Source organism: Opisthocomus hoazin, chromosome 26, assembly GCF_030867145.1.
Source record: "Opisthocomus hoazin isolate bOpiHoa1 chromosome 26, bOpiHoa1.hap1, whole genome shotgun sequence".
Lineage (NCBI taxonomy): Eukaryota > Metazoa > Chordata > Aves > Opisthocomiformes > Opisthocomidae > Opisthocomus > Opisthocomus hoazin.
In genome coordinates this window covers 2,623,009-2,641,758 of record NC_134439.1, presented here as the reverse complement: position 1 = coordinate 2,641,758, position 18,750 = coordinate 2,623,009, and the positions used below count along the sequence as shown (strand labels likewise).

Sequence of the window (18,750 nt, the reverse complement as noted above, 5' to 3'; positions counted from 1 at the left end):
AAACTATCAAAAATAGGGAAACAAAGTCAATTCTCAGGGTGACTCCTGACTGTTAAGTACATTTCAGGGAACTTGGGTGCCTACAAGACTCTCCTGCCATTCTGGGGAAGAGTAGCTTTTCAACAACATTCCTAAATGGAGTATTACCTTTTCAACAACATTCCTAAATGGAGTATTACCTTTTCAACAACATTCTTAAATGGAGTATTACCTTATTTTATGCTAAGGCAGGAATTTCAGAAGATTTGAAGGCCATACAGCAAGAAGCACTATGATTTAATAGTGAACAATCCAATAGTTATTAGAAAAATATCTGGAGATATTAGTTGTGCATAAGGGAGGAGAAATTGTATTTTCTTAATGAACAAAAGTGTACGTTGCTAATCAGTTTGGGTTTTGGACCTACACAACTGGTGGTGGGTCAAACAAGGCACAGACCAGTGCTTGAAATCCCCATCCCCTGCCTTGTTTGTTTTTTTTTTATTAAAAAAAAAAGTCCACTTCATTCAGACAGAACAGCCACCTGTGGATTTAAGAAAGCGGGCAGTATGCACCACATAAGCTTTTCTCCTGCTGTGCTGAAGATTCCGTTAGCTGGACTCCCCGCTTCTTTGCGCTTTTATCCCAAAGACCTGGTGTCTGCAAGATCTTTATGACTAGTTCTTCAAAGGCATGTTGCACTCCATCCTGTGTCTTGGCACTGGTCTCTGGTGGAGGGGAAAGAAGGAGGGGGGGGGAAGTATTTTATCTTATTTGCAGGGAGTATTCCACTTTGTACGAAGTTTTTAGGACCAGAGAGAAGATGGGTTTTTTTGTTGGGGTGTTTTTTTTTTTTAAATGAGTGAACTTCCTCTCCGTTCTCCCTTAAAGGCACACTTAAGCTTAATATGATAAACAGAAATGCAGCCCAGGCTGAAGCATCTCATTTTTCCATCTAAAAAAATTCCACAGCTCCCCATTCTCTCCATAATGGAGAAACAGAAATTGTTCTCAGGTTCTGATAGTAAATCTACAAGATAATTATTTCATAATTAAGCTGGGAAGTGAAGAATGCAGAGGGAATTACATTTTGCCCTATGCATTTGTTCCAGTTCCTTCTGGATATCTTTTCAAGAAGCTTCACTTAAAAGGTACTTTTTAAAAACAAAAACAAAAAAACCCACCACAATTTGTTTACCCATCTTTGTATCTTCACATCATACAATTTATTGTTGGTGTAACAATATTGTCTTTCATGTAGCTGCAACAGCATAAACTTGGAACTGAAAAAGAGATTACCCAAGGTCCTTGCTGACATCAGTCAGGAGAAAAATTCCAGTCTTTTGGGCTCTGAATTAAAAAATCCTGCTAGTTTCAATAGAATATAAAATTTATGCCCACACAGTATATGAAGTAAATCTCTTTCAGAGAAAAGTAATTCCAACTGCAGTCCATGCAGAGCATCTCTGAAAAAAGTTAAAACCCACATCCACACATATGAACTAATGCAGCAAAAGGAACCCATATTAATTAGGTACTAAAAAAAGATGTAAATCAACATAACCTGTAATGTAATTGTACACCTCCTTCACGCTTAGCAATACTAAAATAAACCTATGAATATACAAGTTTTTGGCATGGAGTTACATACCTATAAAAAGCAGTGAGCGTTTCCTAGCAAACTGGAGTCCTTCTTTTCTCTCTACTTCACGATCAGGCTGCAGAGATGAATGAAGAACATGACTAAAATAAGCTACACTTGCCACTTTTAGGAAGTCCCTGGAAAAGCACCACTGCAGAAGTGAAGTTTTGCTGAAAAGAGTCTATAAACCCATGTAGTAATCAGCAACTGGGTTTTCCCACTCTACAGACAGCTTACTGCTAGGCAGGCTGTTACGGGGTCAAATTGAACAGCAGCAACATCAAATCAGCAGGAAATAAATGTGTTGCTATCTTCTGGATCAACTAGGAGCACGGTGTATGCCAGAAAGGAGTGTTCAGTAGCAAAATAGTTGAAAAGGCGTATCAAGGGATCTGAAAATCGACAGATTTGGAAGGAAGCAGAAGAGAACCTGGTTCAGGATAGCCACAATGGAAACCTCTTGTACTGAAGCAACAGTGAAACATCTCACTATGCAACAGGGATCTAAGATAGGTCAAAACACCCCAGAAGCGTCCAACAACTAGCGCACCTCACCCCCACACAGATGCAGATTCTATAGCCATCTGAAAAGCTGAATCCTCCTTCCCTACCACCTGTCCAAAACACAGTCTGGTCAAGAAGAAAGCAGCAGTTGTGCTGTTGCACTGCAGTTAACTTCAATGGTATATGGCAGTTTTTAGGTAGAGCCTCTTGCTCTTAAGAGAATCTCTCATTATTTGTGTCTCTTCAGGAGAGTTTCCCATTGAAATCTTTAACAAGATCGACTTCTAAAATGACGTCGTAAGTGGAGCTTGCCCAATGTAGGTTCCTCAGTTACAGAGCATATCAACCTCCTCACACAACAGAGGTGTTAGTTTCAGCACTTATCTCACATTTATACTCTATCACGACCGAGTAATCTGTGGAAGAGCATAAGAGGACACATTTCTAAACTGACCTTATCGGTTTTATTGCCAACTAACATCTTCACAGCGTTGCTTTTGGTGGTATACATTTCCAGCTCGTTCAGCCAGCTCTCTAGTCCTGCGAAAGTGTCTTTTCTTGTAACATCATACACTGATAACAGAGGAGAAGGAGCTTAACAGCTGTAGTCTTGATCAATGTTTACTTTGTTATGACAGAACTTAGTCCCTACTAGCTAACTACTACCCTGAAAAAAAAAAAGCAGTATTAGGGAATTACAGAAAGACGCATTAACCACATCCTCTTCCCAGAGCTGGAAAACATTGCCTGCGCTCACCCAAAGTCACTAGGGATTACAGAACACAAGCATCTCTGCAATAGATCTGTGACTGGAAATCAGACTTACCAGTTGAAATCTTATACCCATTACTAGTTCTGAATTGTGCCACACGGAATATTTTAAAACAGTGTTTTGTCACCTCATCTAACATATAACTACAGGCACACACTGCTACTAAAAACACGAATTCTGAGTAAAAAGTGACTTGTGGTCACTGGTAACTTCATAACTGCATTCACTTAATCACTAAGGTTTAAAAAGCTGCATCATAGTCAGAAAGAGTATTTTGTACAGCAAGGTGTTCAGCCTTCACAAACCCCAAGAATAAGAATCCTTTCTTTTTCTAACTGGTGGTGTCACATACAAAGGGACTAGCCATGCATTACTTGTGCTACAAACCTCATGTCTTACAGTAATCACATCAACAGTTTCTGGGAAAAAAAAAAAAGTAAAAACATCATGGGGGGAAAAAACCCAACACAAAACCCAATTTGTCTCACTACCAGAAACTCACCAAGGTAATAACTACAAAGCTAAAAATTAATCCGCTCAGTGTCACATCTCTGTATTTTAAATTTAAAATATTCTGAAGAAGCTTTATTTCCTACTAGTGGTTTTGCACATTCAGTGTTGCAGCTAATGATGCAGTAACACTACAAAAACTGTAACTGTTCCTCTGATTCTCTCAGACAATCTCCTTTTGTAAAGACATGCACTTTTAGGTAGTAGTAAAGACCACATTTTTTGTAATCATGTTTTTCTTCCATATACCTCCTACCTAAAACAACACCTTGAGCTCCTCGGTAATAACTGGGAGTCAGTGTTCTAAAGCGCTCCTGTCCTGCTGTGTCCTACAGAAGAGAAAATAAAAAAGAACACACACACAAAATCAAATAAATTTAGAACAAAAAAGGTATTTTAAACTACACAAGATAAACAAAGTTAAATTGTTCCTAACCAGTAAGGATATGTGAAACCATAAGACAACAAAATAAAGGAAGCAGACAGAAAACAGCAGCAGCAGCAACAGAAAACAAATAAGAAGGGGTATAAAAGCATGGAGAGCACTAGATTGAAGGTTAAAGCAATAAGCACACCTGTAACGAGTGAGACAACAAAAGAGTCAATGGGACTCAAGAGAAATACATAGAAGATTATTGCTGCAAGCCAAGCAGCTAGGCTTAATCAGTTAATAATCAACTGCACTGAATGAGGTGAGGAATAACTGGTTTTCCAGTGAGAGACACTACAGGAAAGGAGACACAGTGGTTCCAAAAATCTCCATTTACTCTTCCACAGCAGGAAAGAAGAATCCAGTGAGGAAGAACTACTGCCAGTTTGTTAAGAGTCTAAGCAGATGTTTCATTCAATTATTACTGCAGTATGTCACACTTATTCTCACGAATCTTCAAAATAGCCAAGTGCAACATGAAACTCAAAACCGTCAGAACAAACAATAAGAATTACACAAATATGATTTTTACAAAAAATATTTATTTAAATTTATGTACAGATTACAATAGGCAAACAGCTATATCATAATTTATTTCCTCCTTGTTAAAAAAAGAAACCAAAATTGGCAATATATTTACTTAATTCAGGTCATGATTACTAAGGAGATTGTACTCTTAGGCATCCATGGACACTAAAGCAGAAGCCTCTTTTTGACCTTGATGCACTGTACATGCATTGAAGTTTTCATTTAACATTGTACAATTGCATTGTTTATTTCCCCCTAATTAGCAGTTTCTCCTGATGCTGTTAGAGACTGCTGCAAAAGTGCCTTTTCCAGCTATACCACTCTAGCCTTGCTTCTCATTTCACAGCAAGGAGACACACCCCTGTGTGATTATTGAGGCAACTTATCTTGGTTACTCTCAGCAAAGCTGCTGCTTTGTGTGCAGCATGTTCAGAGTACAGCCAATATATATGCTTACTGGCTAAAGCAAGTGTGAATTCATCACTCTTGCTCCGCATTCTGTACATAAAGCATGAAAGAAAACAAGAAAATATTTCAAGTTTTGGTGTTTATATTACTTTTGTTAATACCAGCCCAAGGCACATTTGTGCTCTCTTTCCAATAGTCTCAATTACTTAATTCACAATAGCATGTTCCTTCTCAAATACCTATGAGCATATACACAAAATCTCTTCCTTCTAGGGATCTTTCATTCTATTTTGGAGAATAAATGCAGTGCTTTACTATTATAAATAATCCTGATCACACAGCTGCAATCTGATTTCCCAGTTTGCAGGTGCTGAAAATACAGCATCAGGAAGTTCCAGACAAATGCTCAAGTCTCCCAGTAAGTCTGAACCAACCTTTAAATAGTTCAGGACCAAATATTTCCCCACCACCACCACTATTTTAACCAAAATAAAGCATCTGCACTGTTTCTGGTATAGCATACACACAGAGTCCCTACAGGAAATCACACAACCCATCACCCAGAACACCACTTTTCTACAGTTTACTTAAGTAGAACACCACTTTTCTACAGTTTACTTAAGTATTGCCTGTCCGAGGAGTGCCTCTGGGCCACACAGGTATGAAACGCCTTTCAGGCAAGGCCACATCTTCACAAGTCTACCAGTTCAGAGAGGGTGAACCCAGCTGCGTCAGTGCAGGAAAGAGCAGTCAAAATCCCTACTACAATTGCAGGAAGCCCCAAACAACGAAGCATTTATCAGTGTTTTGTAAGACTCGTGTCTGCAACTACTGCTGTACGATCACGACAGACATCCTCTACGCATTTGCATCATAAGCACACAATCTCAACGCGCTTTCGCAAGGAGGAGGGAAAGGAAGAGAAAAAACCTCCACAAAAAGAAGCTCTTCAGTTTCCACATCTGCCGAGAACAAAACCCATCCATATTTGTCCAGAACAAAACCTACCCATATCGCAAGCTGTACTGCATGGCCGTCTACCACCATTTTCTTCACTTTAAAATCAACACCTAAGACGGAAGAAACGAAGGCTTGTCAGAGCGAACCGGCGAACGCCCGCCCTCGCTGCCGACTCCCCCCGCAGTGGCGCGCGCGACCCCGGCTCCCCACCGCCGCCTCTCGCCAACGGGACCCAAACGAAAACAAGCGAAAGCGTCCCCAGGTCGGGGGCGGGCGGACCGCGGCCTCACCGATGGTGGGTTTCTGGCACGGCTCAAACGCACCGTCAGTGAACCTCAGCAGGAGGCTGTGGGGAAACAAACCGAGAACTCAGCCCGGTGTCGAAAGCGCCCCTCCCGCACAGCCCCGCACAACCAGCACCTTGACTTCCCCACGGCGCTGTCTCCGACCAGAAGCAACTTCAGGGTGAGGCCCGCAGCGTCCATCCCCCCAGCGCTGCGCGGGTCCGGAACCAGCCGAGAGGCGCGGCGGGCGGGTCGCAGCCTCGCGCAGCCCTGAGAGAACTGCGCGCGCCTCGCGCTGCTCCGGACCTGACCCAGCCGGGCGTCGCCGACGGAACCAGCTGACGCGACTCCGCCTATCACGCAGCGGCCGGTGCCGCGCGGGGCGGGGCGGGAGTGCGCCAGGCCCGCGCTGCTGCGCCAAGGGGCCCCTGTGGCTGGGCGGCGGGGATCGGCTCGGGCCTGGCCATGTCCGATTACCGGATCTCGGTGGAGGAGCTGAACGACCTTCTGGCTAATGGGAGCGGCTGCTACAGCCTCCCTAGCGCGCACAGCAACGAGGTGGTGCCGCGCATCCACGTGGGGAACGCGTGAGTGCGCCGGACCGGGGCCGAGGCGGGCGGCTCGCGAGCGGCGAGGCCGGCCGCGGTGGAGGTGGGGGGCCCGTGTTCGTAAGCCTGTGACGGGTGTTCTCGTAGGCGGTTGAGCGCAGAGGTTGGGGTAAGCGGGCTGCGAGGCCATGCAGGGTTGTGAGACGAAGGGCGTTTGCCGAGTGGCCGCCTGCACGGGAGTTTGAGCCCGAGGAATTCGGGCTGCAGGGCAGAATCTGCTGGATCAGTGCGGGCCCCGGGAGGCCCTCCGGAGCCTGGCCCGGGGGTCTCGAGTTTGAGGGAACTGTCAGCCAGGAGGCCTGTGGCTGCAAGGCCTGAGCAGCCAGGCAGCAGGCTGGTGGTGCCTGACACAGCAAATGACGAGGCGCAGCTCATAAATGGTATCTGCGAGAATGTTCAGTACCCTGTTGAAGTCCCAAATCTAAGCTAAATTAGAGCTGAAACAAGGTTAAAACTAATTAAGTTGCTTAAAGATGAAACACATCTGCTCAGTTGTGTCAGCGCTGGGTTGTTTTTTTTCTCGTGATATCTCTTACTCTTGCTAACAAGCTGTGGTCATCCACGCAGAAGAGGGAGGAGAGACAAGATGCCATGAGGTATATGTACACTGTCACCTGCGGAAGCCCGAACACGACACCAGTGTAATAACTGTATGTCAGATGAGTGGAGTAAGCTGGAACACAAAGAACAAGCAAATAGCAATATGGATATTAGATCTGGGTTTAACCATGTGCAAAATGACCTAAAGGAAGCAAGACTTTAATATGAGTCACCACTCCTGTCTGTGGTTGGTCAAATTAATGTTTCTGCACTCTAAGCCCTAAAAAAACTCATCCTAATTAAGTATTCATGCACCTGATGGGAGCCAGAGCGCTACAGGTATGGCTGTGATGAAGGCTCTTAAATGGGGAAAAGTGTTCAGTGTTCACCAATAGCGCTTCTTTTCTGAGTTGTATGATGTTTATTCTTTGCACCAAGATTAAGATTTCAGTTGTCTGTCCAATCCTGTCATATTCTGCTGGTTCTCCTTCCCCTTTTTGCCCATCCTTGTACACTTTTATCTCTGTGAAATTTGGGACTTTTTGTTACGTGTGTGGTAGACTGCATCTCTGTTCTTATTTGAAGCTTGTCTTTCCTAAAGAAATACAAGCCAAACCCATAGGTTTCCATTAACTTTCTCGTAAGCCAAATCAAATTATATTGGTCACTGTCAGTTAATGCAGGACATGCACATCTACAGATAGGACTGAAATTATCTCAGTGGCCAGTCTGACCTCTGACAGCCACCCTCTGCTTCATATTTTTAGCACTTACCTGGAAGAAATGAAGTCATAGCCTGCAAGGTGATTTGCGCAGTAAATAATTAAAAAACAATTTTGAAGATAGTTGGCTGCTACACAGTAGTTTTCATTGTTCAGTAACTGATTTTAATTACACATTATGGACTTTAATTCATTCAGATGCAATGTTGTCTAGTGCAGTTTGTAGCATAAGAACAGTTTAACTGTTAGTTGGACAACATGCAATTCTACTATCAGTGTTTTTAAAGGGATGCTGAAAACTTGTGGAGGACAGCTAGAGGTAAGAAAGAATTTTGTGGGCTTACAAAGCTATTTCATAGTGGGAACAGACCACCTACTTAATTTATCAAGACTTAGCAGGCAGTAATATCTTTGAAGCACCCACAGAGACTTAAGATAATACTGAGGTCTAGTAGAATGGATGAATGTCTGTTAAGCTTCGGTCACTGCAGGGTGAACTTGGATATTCTCACACTGGAAATAATACTAATTCTTAAGAGAATTTTTCATATCAGGTGGAGTTGTGGTATACTGCCTTGTAAGTAGCATTTTCTATATTAGTTGTCATTTTGAAAGAATTTGAAACTGTGCAGATCTGTTCTTACGCCATTTCCAGCTACATGTCCCTCTTTTGTACTCTGCTTGTGTAAAGATAAGGCTGAGGAGAGATCTGTTTTTCTGACTTGACTCCTATGAACTGCTGGGGAAGTGAACCTGCTTTGCATTCAGCCTCTCGGGCCTTGTGCATATGTGGGTCCAACAGTGTGCAAGGCTTTTACTACTGTGCGCAAGAAATAAGCCTTAGCTTTGTTTGGGGCCTGTATTTGCAGTTCATTAGCCTGTCTTGTTCTGCTCTAGCATCTGCGCAGAGCTTGGAATACGTCTTATATTTGCAGCTGCCTTGGTGCAGCATGCATCTGATTGGCACTCATCTCATCTCATCTCATCTCATCTCATCTCATCTCATCTCATCTCATCTCATCTCATCTCATCTCATCTCGGTTTCGGCCTTGTTGCACATATCTGCTTACTGAATCTCTGAGGGGTTGCTGGAAGCACTTTGCACTGGGCTGCAGGGAAGTCTGGGAAGGCAATATAGCAGGAGAGCGAAGTAAAGCGGTCATTTGCTCTGACATTCAAATCTCTGCTTTGACTTGAATGGATCAAACCTTTATGCAATGTAGGGCACATTTATGAGTACAAGCAGTGGAGATTTTATAACAATAAGAATTCATAGAGTAGACACATCTGTGGAGTTTTAACATGGGGGGATTGGAATCCCAATACATGGCCTAAAGGCAATAGCATTTGAACAGGAACTCACAAGAAAAAATTAAAATGACTGAGTGAGATTCAGAAACTTCTGTTGGTAACCTTTTAGAATATCTTGCATAGAGGTGCTGCTGTCTTTCATTATGAGTAACTCATCTGTACATAAAAATGACAACGCAGAGATATTCAGGCGTATGAGATTAAATCAGGTCATAGCGCAGAATAAAATTTGTCTGTCGTATGACTTCAGGTTACAGGCAGAGCCAAAGTAACAGATCTTTCATGCAATACGTGAAAGTCGTAATTAATGAAAACACAGAGGTAAAATGAAATATTTTCAACAGAATCTTTTTGCATATTACAGTAGACGGTTCTAACCTCTCAAGAAGATTAGACACGATTTGTGAAGGTGAGTAAAAACCTAATATCACTAAACCAAGAATTATTGTATAGGTGACAGACAAGCACAATTATACATTTTTGAAGCAATAACAAACTAAGAATTCAGCATACACTGGAAATACAAATAATTTTCTATTTTTGTACAAATCAAGATGTGTTTCACTGCGACATCTTAATCAATGACCAGGACAGTTGGACAGAATGCATCTTTATCAGGGTTGCAGATAACACCAAAATGGGGGGAGCAGTCAACACACCGGAGGGTAGGCAACCACGTCTTGTCAAAACCAGTGTTTTGCCAGAAAGCAACCAGGCTTAGCTCCCTGTACTACTGGCTAAGGGAGTCTGTTTGTGGTTTTTTTGACAGACTATTGGAAGCCTGTAACAATTCAAGTCATGTCTCCAGAACTGTATTTGGTAAAAAGTTTCTGGTTACGAATACCCAATCTAAGTTTTCTGTCTGCTTTAATGTGTGTGGGTAACCCATGAAGCAGTTCTTTGTTCTTAATGTGCTAGAAGTGCAGGTGCATTGTAAGGAGTATGAAAGGCATTCTCCCCAAATTAGTATTAAATTTAGTGACTGCAAGGGAAGAAGCGGTGAGGAAGCAATTTTGCATGACCAAAACAGTGGAAATTAAAATGTATTAGTGTGCTGGCATTTTTTGCCATTAAGAACTTGGTTTACTTGCTTATAATCCCATATGGCAATACTTTATAGTCTCATGTACTCTTAATTGCTCATGCATGGTTCTCTAGACCTGTGTTTTGTGGCTGGTAAAATTGTTCATCTCTGTTCAAAAGAAACACTTCTTACCAGTGTTACTCACAGGACAAGGAACTCCCAGTCTTCCATACTGAGAACAGACAAGGTTCTGTGATTTTTCTTAGGGAAATAAAAGAGGCTGATCTTAGCGTCTCTCTGCTATTTGGAGGAACTGGCATTTCAACATTGAACATGATACAGCTGGAATGAAATGTTAAGGATGGGAGACATCCAAGGACAGTTTGGAAAGAGAGAAAAAAATAGCATACAAATACTGTCTTTTTCAGCTCTGGCTGTGTAAGAAAATTATGTATAAAATCTGAAAAAGTCATTCACAGGGAATGTATTTGCCTCCACAGGAGCCAGTCTGTGTTGCCAGATTCAACCACGATTCCAGGACTTGAGTTCCTATTTGTCCCAACCACTATCAGATATATACTGAACTATATACTATTACTTAAACCATATACTCACCTCACTAAGCATAGGAACTCACAGCTGAATGAACACTTTTTGTTTTGGCCTTGCACTGTAGGATTTACTTTTTTGTTGCAAGCGGAATTCCCCGGGCACTGATACTTGTTCTCTGGCACAGATGATGTCCTGCCAGATGGAAAATCTGTGAACATTTGTTTGGGTAGTGAAGTCTTTACAAATATTTGGCTCATTGCCGTAGTTGTTTGGCACAGACAGCAGAATATGTAGAAGCTTCACTCATGCATAAGGATTTATCTGTTTACACAACAATTTAAGGGGTGAACAGTCATTAGGAGAAAAGGAATGCTCTAGATGTTCATATAGCCTTGAATTACACAAAAATTGTGAGTGAATGCACTCAGAGTTTTATATAGATATAAACCAACTAATCTGGGTATTTATTTTGATGTTTTTAGAATAGCTAAGTGTCCAGCCAAAACCCATAGGTGCATTTCCATCTTTTAGAAACTTGTCCAAAAAGATACTGCACAAATGCTTATCTGGAGCTCAGCTTAATATAAAGACTCCTTGTATTCACAGTTTATGACTTGAGCCACAAGGACATTTTCTAAAAGATCTCCGTTTCCACGTCCAATTAGACACATAGTGAAAGCTGCCTTTAAAAACAACAAAGGGATTTATGTCTCTTTAGGCTACTTTTTTTCACAAAGTGTGCAGGAACTGAGTTCTCTTTTGACTAAAGCCTTCTGTCACATTCTGCTGATGTTGACCGGTGGGCTCAGGTTTTACTAGGAGGCCACATGGTGTGATAAAACATACGATTTTTTTCTTTCCAGGAAAGTGAAGCAAATATTGGGACAGACATATGGAAATAATCAGACTCAGAATGAAAAGTGGTGGGTTTGTGACAAAAAGCAGTCCATGATCTCCTCATATTGTTTAATGGTTATGTCCTCTTACTATAGATTGCATTCCAGTGCACAAGCAGAGATTTGTGCATGGTGAGTCGTGTTCCTAAGCAGATGGATTGTTTGCCATTGCACAACCTGGAACTTTTGTCAGAGCTTATGGCATTGTTACTGGATCTAATTCATTGTCATCATTAAGCCTGAAAGGCGTGATTGTTATGCATCATCCTGCTCAGTTGTTCACTGATAGGATAGGGTGCTCCTTTCGTCACTTACAGATGGGAGCAGGTGGTTTTGCTGCTATTATTTGATAGAACTGAGGAGCTGGAAAGGGCTTAGCTGAGCTAAAAGTACTGAATGCTTTTTTAAGCATCTTAAACGTCACTCATCTGGATTCTTTTCTATATTTTCCATTTTCCATATTGATTTCAGCTAAGACACTGAGAGTTATATTACTTGTGATGAAAACACCGAGTGGCAAAGACTGAATTATATCGCTATATCACTGGCCTTTGGATACCTTGCCAGATCTTTGCATGACTTCATAGATGTTGAATAGCACAGGGACAGGGGACTATGCCTCATAGGAGTCTTCAGATGAGACCTTTGAACATGCAGGAACATTTACTCATAGTTACTTTCTATCTTCCTGTGTCCTGAGAAGGAGCCAGTGTTTTTTCACAGTGGTTAATACTGCCCACTAAAATGTCTGTTTTTCTGGACTGTCTGCTAGAGTAGCAAGTACTGCTTACCTCGCCCTGCAACACTGGTAGCTGACAGTGGAGGCTTTTTGTGACTGGTTTTTGGATTATCATATGTAGATAACAGTCAATCTTAGATGTTACTATGCTGGGCTTTCTGTTATCTCCAGTATTTTCTTACTTTGGTGAGACTTCTGTGTTCAGAAAGAGTTATAATTTTATGCCAGGGTGTAACAGATTAAATTTCATGTGTGCTCTGCTCAATTGTCAGCCAAGGAAGTAGCGTTCTCTCGTGCACAAGTAGTGACCATGGCTCTAAATAGTTCTGTGAATTTGTAATCTGTGGCTGTTTGCTTCTGGGCACAGTGTATTTGGCATCTGTTAATAAAAAATCAAAGGTTTTTGTTATCAGTACCTTCTGAGGACATCATAAATACTGAGATGATTCACCAAGTTCTAATCATTTTCTTGACACTTTTTATCATGCAGGTTCATAGCCAAGAACATTATGAGGCTGCAGCGTCTGGGGATAACCCATGTTCTGAATGCAGCAGAGGGGAAGTCATTCATGCATGTGAACACTAATGCAGAGTTCTATGAAGGCACAGGCATCAGATACCATGGCATTAAAGCTAATGATACACAAGAATTTAACCTCAGTCGCTATTTTGAGGAGGCAGCTGATTTTATTGAGAAAGCACTTTCCCAGAAGGATGGTAAGGCAAACTGAAATGTCTTTCTACCATGTTTTCTGTGCACTGCCTATGTTTCTTAGCAATTTATTTTACTGTTTGAAATGGTTCTTTGCTTAGATTATCAGCTGAACAACCAAGTCAGGAATTCAGATGAAGGCTCTGGATCAAAGGCACCAGGATACACAATAAGAGATATTAATCTTCTGTCTATACATGTAGGTCTCCGGTATATGGCAAATGAAAGTCTGTCATTGCAGGGGTGGCTTTGAAAAGTGAAACAGCTGCTGCATCTAATAATAGTGCCTTCCTGGGAAGACGTGTTCTTATTTTTCCTTAGAAGTGGTAAATCACATGAAAAAATAAAATTAAAAAAAAAAAGTTCAGGATCTATAAGTTTTTATAGGACACTAGAAATTATAAATTAAAGGCAGAAGTGATACAAGTAAAGCATTGCTGAAGAGTACTCACACAACCTGCTATATGGTGGGGTTTTTTTCCGACATGTACAGTGAGGATAGGGATTGTGGCCTTACAATTTTTATTACATTAAGTTATTAAATTATTTTATGTGATGATTACCTCATTATTCCCTAGGATTGCAGGAATACTGGAGATTATATTTGCAATGTTGTTGATTACCACATTTCTCTACAGTGTGTTTTCTCACAGCAGCAATCCTAGGTCATAGTGCAGTGGGCCAGACAGTGTTTGTTGTTGTCTGACTACTTCAGCACACCAGTTATTTCTAGACATGCTTAATTTCTTTCTTGCTTCATGACTCAACATGAAAAAGGAGAAACACAAACTCCCACAATTCTAGAAGTTCTTCCTCTGAAATGGGCAAAAGGGGTACTAGAGCTGTGATGTGCCTTTGACAGATGGAAAGAAATTTTACCTCCAGTTTGGTGGAATATGAAAAATTATAAAAATTGAAATGCGACTCTTCCAGTTAGCTTTATGACTCACTGAAACAGGTTACAGTAGGAAAGAAGAGTTTAACAGTGCCAGCTATGTCATGACTGTCCCTGCTTAGTTTGATCTAAACAGTTGTAGAGTCAATCTGAATTTACAGTAGCAGTTCTGTTTGCTGATTTTTTCAGTCTTACTAGTTGTCTACCATGCCTGCCACTGTTTTCTTACTGTGGTAAGCAAAGAGGACCTTTGTAGCTGGGTGATGCTGGAGCCAGTTTTAACATTAGCTCGCTACTGAAATTTGATAATTTTGTTTTGATTATGAAGTGTAGAGCAAGCACAATGAAGAGGGATGCAGTAGTATTTTCCTTCAATTTCATTTTAGCATTGTTGCATGAAGTTCTGCAACGCCACCCTTAAGACACTGCCTTTTACAGAGGCAGGCTAGAAACCCTTTTGCTTTTGATCATTTGCAGAGGGGAAGGCAATTCTTTTCCATGTATATGATAAAAAATCTCTAAATCTTGCTAATTTATGGCTACAGGCGCTCAATAAATGTTGAGAATGAATTGGTTTAGCTGTTTAACTTGCTACTAATTAGAGAGTTGCCTTGAGCTGAGAAGCCTCTGCAGCTCCAGGCAAATGTGGTAACAGGCTTTCTGTTGCTGTGGTTCAAAACAAGTTGTGGTTGTGATGAAAATGTGTGTGTGTATGGTTCATCTGTTCTCTCGTCTCCGAAAACAATTTATTCTGGAGGGTAGCCTGGGGCCATATATCCTGGGGCTGCCTTTGGGAAGTGAAATATTTTTGTGTCTGGAAAAGCAGGTCAAAGAGGAAGCAGCTGAGAAGCAATAAAATGAAGTTAAATTTCTCAAAGGGAGCAGTGGCCTGCTTTATTATTGTTGGATACCTACCTACAGGATTTACCCATGTGGTGGGTTAACCTTGGCTGGATGCCAGGTGCCCAGTAAGCCATTCTATCACTCCCTCTCCTCAGCTGGACAGGGGGAGAAAAATATGACAAAAGGCTCGTGGGTCAAGATAAGGACACGGAGATCACTCAGCAGTTACCGTCATGCTCGACTCGACTGGGGAAAATTAATTTAATTATTTGTCAACCAAGTCAGAGTAGGATAATAAGAAATAAACCCAAATCTTAAAACACCTTCCCCCTGCCCCTGCTTTCTTGCTTCTACTTCACTCCCACTTTTCTCTTCCTCCTCCCCCCGAGTGGTACAAAGGGATGGTGTATGGGGGTTGCGGTCAGTCCATCACACATTGTCTCTGCTGCTCCTTCCTCCTCACTCTCTTCCCCTGCTCCAGCGTGGGGTCCCTCCCACGGGAGACAGTCCTCCATGAACATCCCCAGCGTGGGTCCCCCACGGGGTCTCAAGTCCTGCCAGCAGACTTGATCCAGTGTGGGCTCCTCTTCACTGGGTTACAGGTCCTGCCAGGAGCCTGCTCCAGCCTGGGTCCCCACAGGGTCACAGCCTCCTTTGGGCATCGGCCTGCTCCAGCATGGGGTCTTCCACGGGCTGCAGGTGGACATCTGCTCCCCTGTGGGCCTCCACGGCTGCAGGGACAGCCCGCCTCACCATGATCTGCTCCACAGGCTGCAGGGGAATCTCTGCTCCAGCACCAGGAGCACCTCCTTCTTCACTGACCTTGGTGTCTGCAGAGCTGTTTCTCTCCCATAGTCTCACTCCTCTCCCTCAACTGCTGTCCCACAGCAGGTTTTTCCCCTTCTTAACTGTGTTATCACAGAGGCACTACCACTGTCACTGATGGGCTCAGCCTTGGCCAGCAGCGGGTCCGTCGTGGAGCCAGCTGGCACTGGCTCTGTCAGACACAGGGAAAGTTTCTGGCATCTTCTCACAGAAGCCACCACTGTAGCCCCCCCAGTACCAAAACTTTGCCATGCAAACCCAGTACAACCCAACAAATACATAGAGTGAGTTCCCTAATCAGTTAGCTGGAAGCATTTTGTTGGTGCTGGCATAGGTGTGATTAGATGTTTCATGTTCTTGTTGCTGCACAGTCAGCAGTTTCATTTACTGGAGTGTTAAAGTGGCTTCATAAATAGCCAGAGAACTAGCCAGGTATGATCCAACATGGAGTTAGCATAGGAATTGGCAGCAATCCAGCAAAAAGTCAGGATATCTTTGAAGAGATGCAATATATGACAAACAGCATATTTCTCTGTCTTCAATCTATTTTAAACTTTACATAATTTATTTGTGCTCTTTGCTACTGGTCATCTTTAGGGGTAAGGCTTACTCTAAACCACAAAAGATTGGAGAAGTGTAGTAAATAGACACAGTTTGACTCTTTGTAGTATAGGAGCAAATATATTTTAGTGTGAATGTTTTATATACAACCATTTTTTTCTGTGTTATCCTTGATGACCACCTTTCTTCCAAGTTCTATATGTCTTCTGTAGCATTCAGAGTTTACATTTCTCAAGCTGCTGAAGGACTAATATTATCACGCTTTATATCCTAGCTATTTCGTGTTGCTTTTCAAACATATATTCCAGTATAACCCAAATTATAACCTGTCTTCCCTGCAGGACAAGTGTTTGTGCATTGCCGTGAGGGCTACAGCCGTTCTCCTACACTGGTCATCGCCTACCTCATGCTTCGCCAGAACATGGATGTCAAGTCTGCATTGAGCACTGTCCGGCAGAAGCGAGAGATTGGCCCCAATGATGGCTTTCTAAGGCAGCTTTGCCAGCTCAATGAGCAGTTAGTGAAGGAGGGCAAACTGAAGCCCTAGAGCAGAGCACTGTAGTATTTTGAAGTTTCTCAGACCATCAAAGGACATCTTAGGTGCTTCAGATTCCCAAACCCCAACCACCAAGCTAAGTCACATAATGTGAAGGAGACAGAAATCCTGCTATTGTCTAGTGAAAGTATCTTTCTCAATCTCTGGATCTGTCTTTCAAGATGGCACAAAATTGTGTCACTGTTCAGAGCTGTTGCAATAAAGAGGTGTTTACAGAGGAGTAACTCCCGTGATAACCGCTGTCCTCACATGTATTTCAGAGCCCCCTGCAGACTCTGTAGCGTATGTGGTTTGCATTGACATTGAGTGTGATTCATTTAAGCCTTGTCTTGTATCCCACCAGAGCACCACTTTCTGAGAGCCTCCTCACACTCTTCACTCATTCTGAATTGAAGTACTGTATTTTCTAAAGCTTCTTTTTGATGCACACAGGTGCCTAAAGTTTGAATGTAGGAGCTTCTTTTTTATGCACACAGGTGCCTAAAGTTTGAGTGTAGGAGCTCCAAAGAATGAAGAAGCCTATATACAAATGCACAGATGCACTCGCTTGTAAAATGAAGTGTATGCAGTGTTGTGTTTCATGTGGGTTTATGCAACACACAGTGTGTGGTAGTAAAGCCATTCAGAGCCCAATCTTGATGCACACTGTATTTCCAAGAATATTTGTACCCCTTGCTGTTGTGACTGGCGTGAGATGACCTGATATTAAATGCTCTTTTATTTTTGTTTTGAAGTCATACTAGAAAAAAATGTCAAGAGCAAATGTTGAGGAAAAAACTTGAGCAGGGAAGAAATAATGTCTGTATTTAGGAGTGCTTGTACTGGATGTATGATAAAGTCCTAAGTATCAGAATATAATGGCTCCTGAGACTTGTATTGAATTATAGTGTCTCTCTCCCTGCTTTACTATCACTGTTTATTAACATATTGTGGAATGAGCACATAGGCAGATTACTTCCAGTAAGGCAGCACAGGTGTGCTTACAAAGCAGTTTGCAGGAGTACGCTCTTGACTTCTTGAATTGCTTGTATGTCATCATTAAATAGAAATGAGCATTGTTATGTACCACATGGAATAGGAAACATTTCCTTTCTATTAAAATAAATTATATCTTGATTCTGTTTGACATAGAGATTAAATGAGTCATTGCAATGTTTGGAGAGGGAGCTTTTTTTACAGTATGGCTGAGTGAGTGTGTAAATGTATTAGTTACAGCACTGTATTAATGCAAAGGATCTCCCGCTGCAAACTCGGAATTGTTGGTTAAACTAACAGAACGTGGGATGTATGTGTTCCATTTTTATCTGTGCTTTAATGTAGTTCTAGAATGAAAATCTTACCACTATTTTAAACAGAAACACTGTTGCATTAGTAACACATGTAAGCCCAGATCTAGTTTTGTAAATTCAGTTCACTAATCAAAAATCACAAAGGACGTATTTTGGCTTACTTCTGGTTGTTGGGGTTGTGTGGTTTGGGGGGGTGGGAGCAGCAGGGGGGAGTTCTGTATAGCTAGGTTACTTTCTTGAAATTGAACTCCAGAGATGATTATTCTGGCTGAAAACCAGGCTTATTTCCATTTCCTTGCACAGAATGGGAACTGCCAAGTCAAGTAACATTTTCTCTTTTGTGTCGTTTAAGGGGACAACTGGGGAACAGTCTACATAGTGTTTCCTTTCAGCTGCCTGCAGTCAGTGTTTAGTGCTTGCTTTGAATCAGGATGGTTCAGCAATAATGAGCAGCAGTCAGTTTCATTGGCTAAGTACCTGCCTGATTGCTTTCTCCCATTCTATCAGTATTAAATTAATTGCTTCTTCAAAATTCCTAGTTACTAATTTCATGCTGTGTAGCTTGGGGAATATGAATACTGGCCTTATCTTTTCTACTATGCTGACTTTTTCATACTGCAGTCTTATTTATAAATCATCCTTTTAAGACTTTTACTATGG

At 41.9% G+C, this 18,750-nt stretch overlaps 2 protein-coding genes across 3 annotated transcripts; one reads left to right on the top strand and one right to left on the bottom strand.

Annotated features, from left to right (window-relative positions):
- Positions 1 to 259: 259 nt before the first annotated feature.
- On the bottom strand, positions 260 to 6,391 carry LOC104338675 (ras-related protein Rab-18-B). Of its 2 annotated transcripts, none has more exons than XM_075443738.1 (7): positions 6,154 to 6,391; positions 6,057 to 6,079; positions 5,782 to 5,843; positions 3,664 to 3,736; positions 2,580 to 2,698; positions 1,631 to 1,697; positions 260 to 707 (listed from the first exon to the last, which is right to left on the bottom strand). In XM_075443738.1, exons 1-7 carry the CDS (start codon positions 6,216 to 6,218, stop codon positions 532 to 534), a joined length of 585 nt encoding a protein of 194 aa, XP_075299853.1. In that variant the 5' UTR covers positions 6,219 to 6,391; the 3' UTR covers positions 260 to 531. The 2 variants fall into 2 exon arrangements, with proteins under 2 accessions (XP_075299853.1, XP_075299852.1); XM_075443737.1 differs by having other exon boundaries at positions 6,024 to 6,079; positions 6,154 to 6,390.
- Positions 6,392 to 6,393: 2 nt separating this feature from the next.
- DUSP3 (dual specificity phosphatase 3) lies at positions 6,394 to 18,235 on the top strand. The gene is made up of 3 exons (XM_075443739.1): positions 6,394 to 6,604; positions 12,900 to 13,126; positions 16,587 to 18,235. Exons 1-3 carry the CDS (start codon positions 6,483 to 6,485, stop codon positions 16,790 to 16,792), a joined length of 555 nt encoding a protein of 184 aa, XP_075299854.1. The 5' UTR covers positions 6,394 to 6,482; the 3' UTR covers positions 16,793 to 18,235.
- The last annotated feature ends 515 nt before the right edge of the window (positions 18,236 to 18,750 follow it).

Excerpts from the sequence above, each read along its gene's own strand:
- LOC104338675 (XM_075443737.1), bottom strand. The coding sequence starts at position 6,218 with ATGGACGCTGCGGGCCTCACCCTGAAGTTGCTTCTGGTCGGAGACAGC. Across the intron at positions 3,737-5,781 it reads CAGTACAGCTTGCGATATGG|GACACAGCAGGACAGGAGCG; the intron begins GTAGGTTTTGTT and ends TCTCTTCTGTAG. Across the intron at positions 1,698-2,579 it reads TTGGCAATAAAACCGATAAG|CCTGATCGTGAAGTAGAGAG; the intron begins GTCAGTTTAGAA and ends TCATCTCTGCAG.
- DUSP3 (XM_075443739.1), top strand. The coding sequence starts at position 6,483 with ATGTCCGATTACCGGATCTCGGTGGAGGAGCTGAACGACCTTCTGGCT. Across the intron at positions 6,605-12,899 it reads CGCATCCACGTGGGGAACGC|GTTCATAGCCAAGAACATTA; the intron begins GTGAGTGCGCCG and ends TTTATCATGCAG. Across the intron at positions 13,127-16,586 it reads AGCACTTTCCCAGAAGGATG|GACAAGTGTTTGTGCATTGC; the intron begins GTAAGGCAAACT and ends TCTTCCCTGCAG.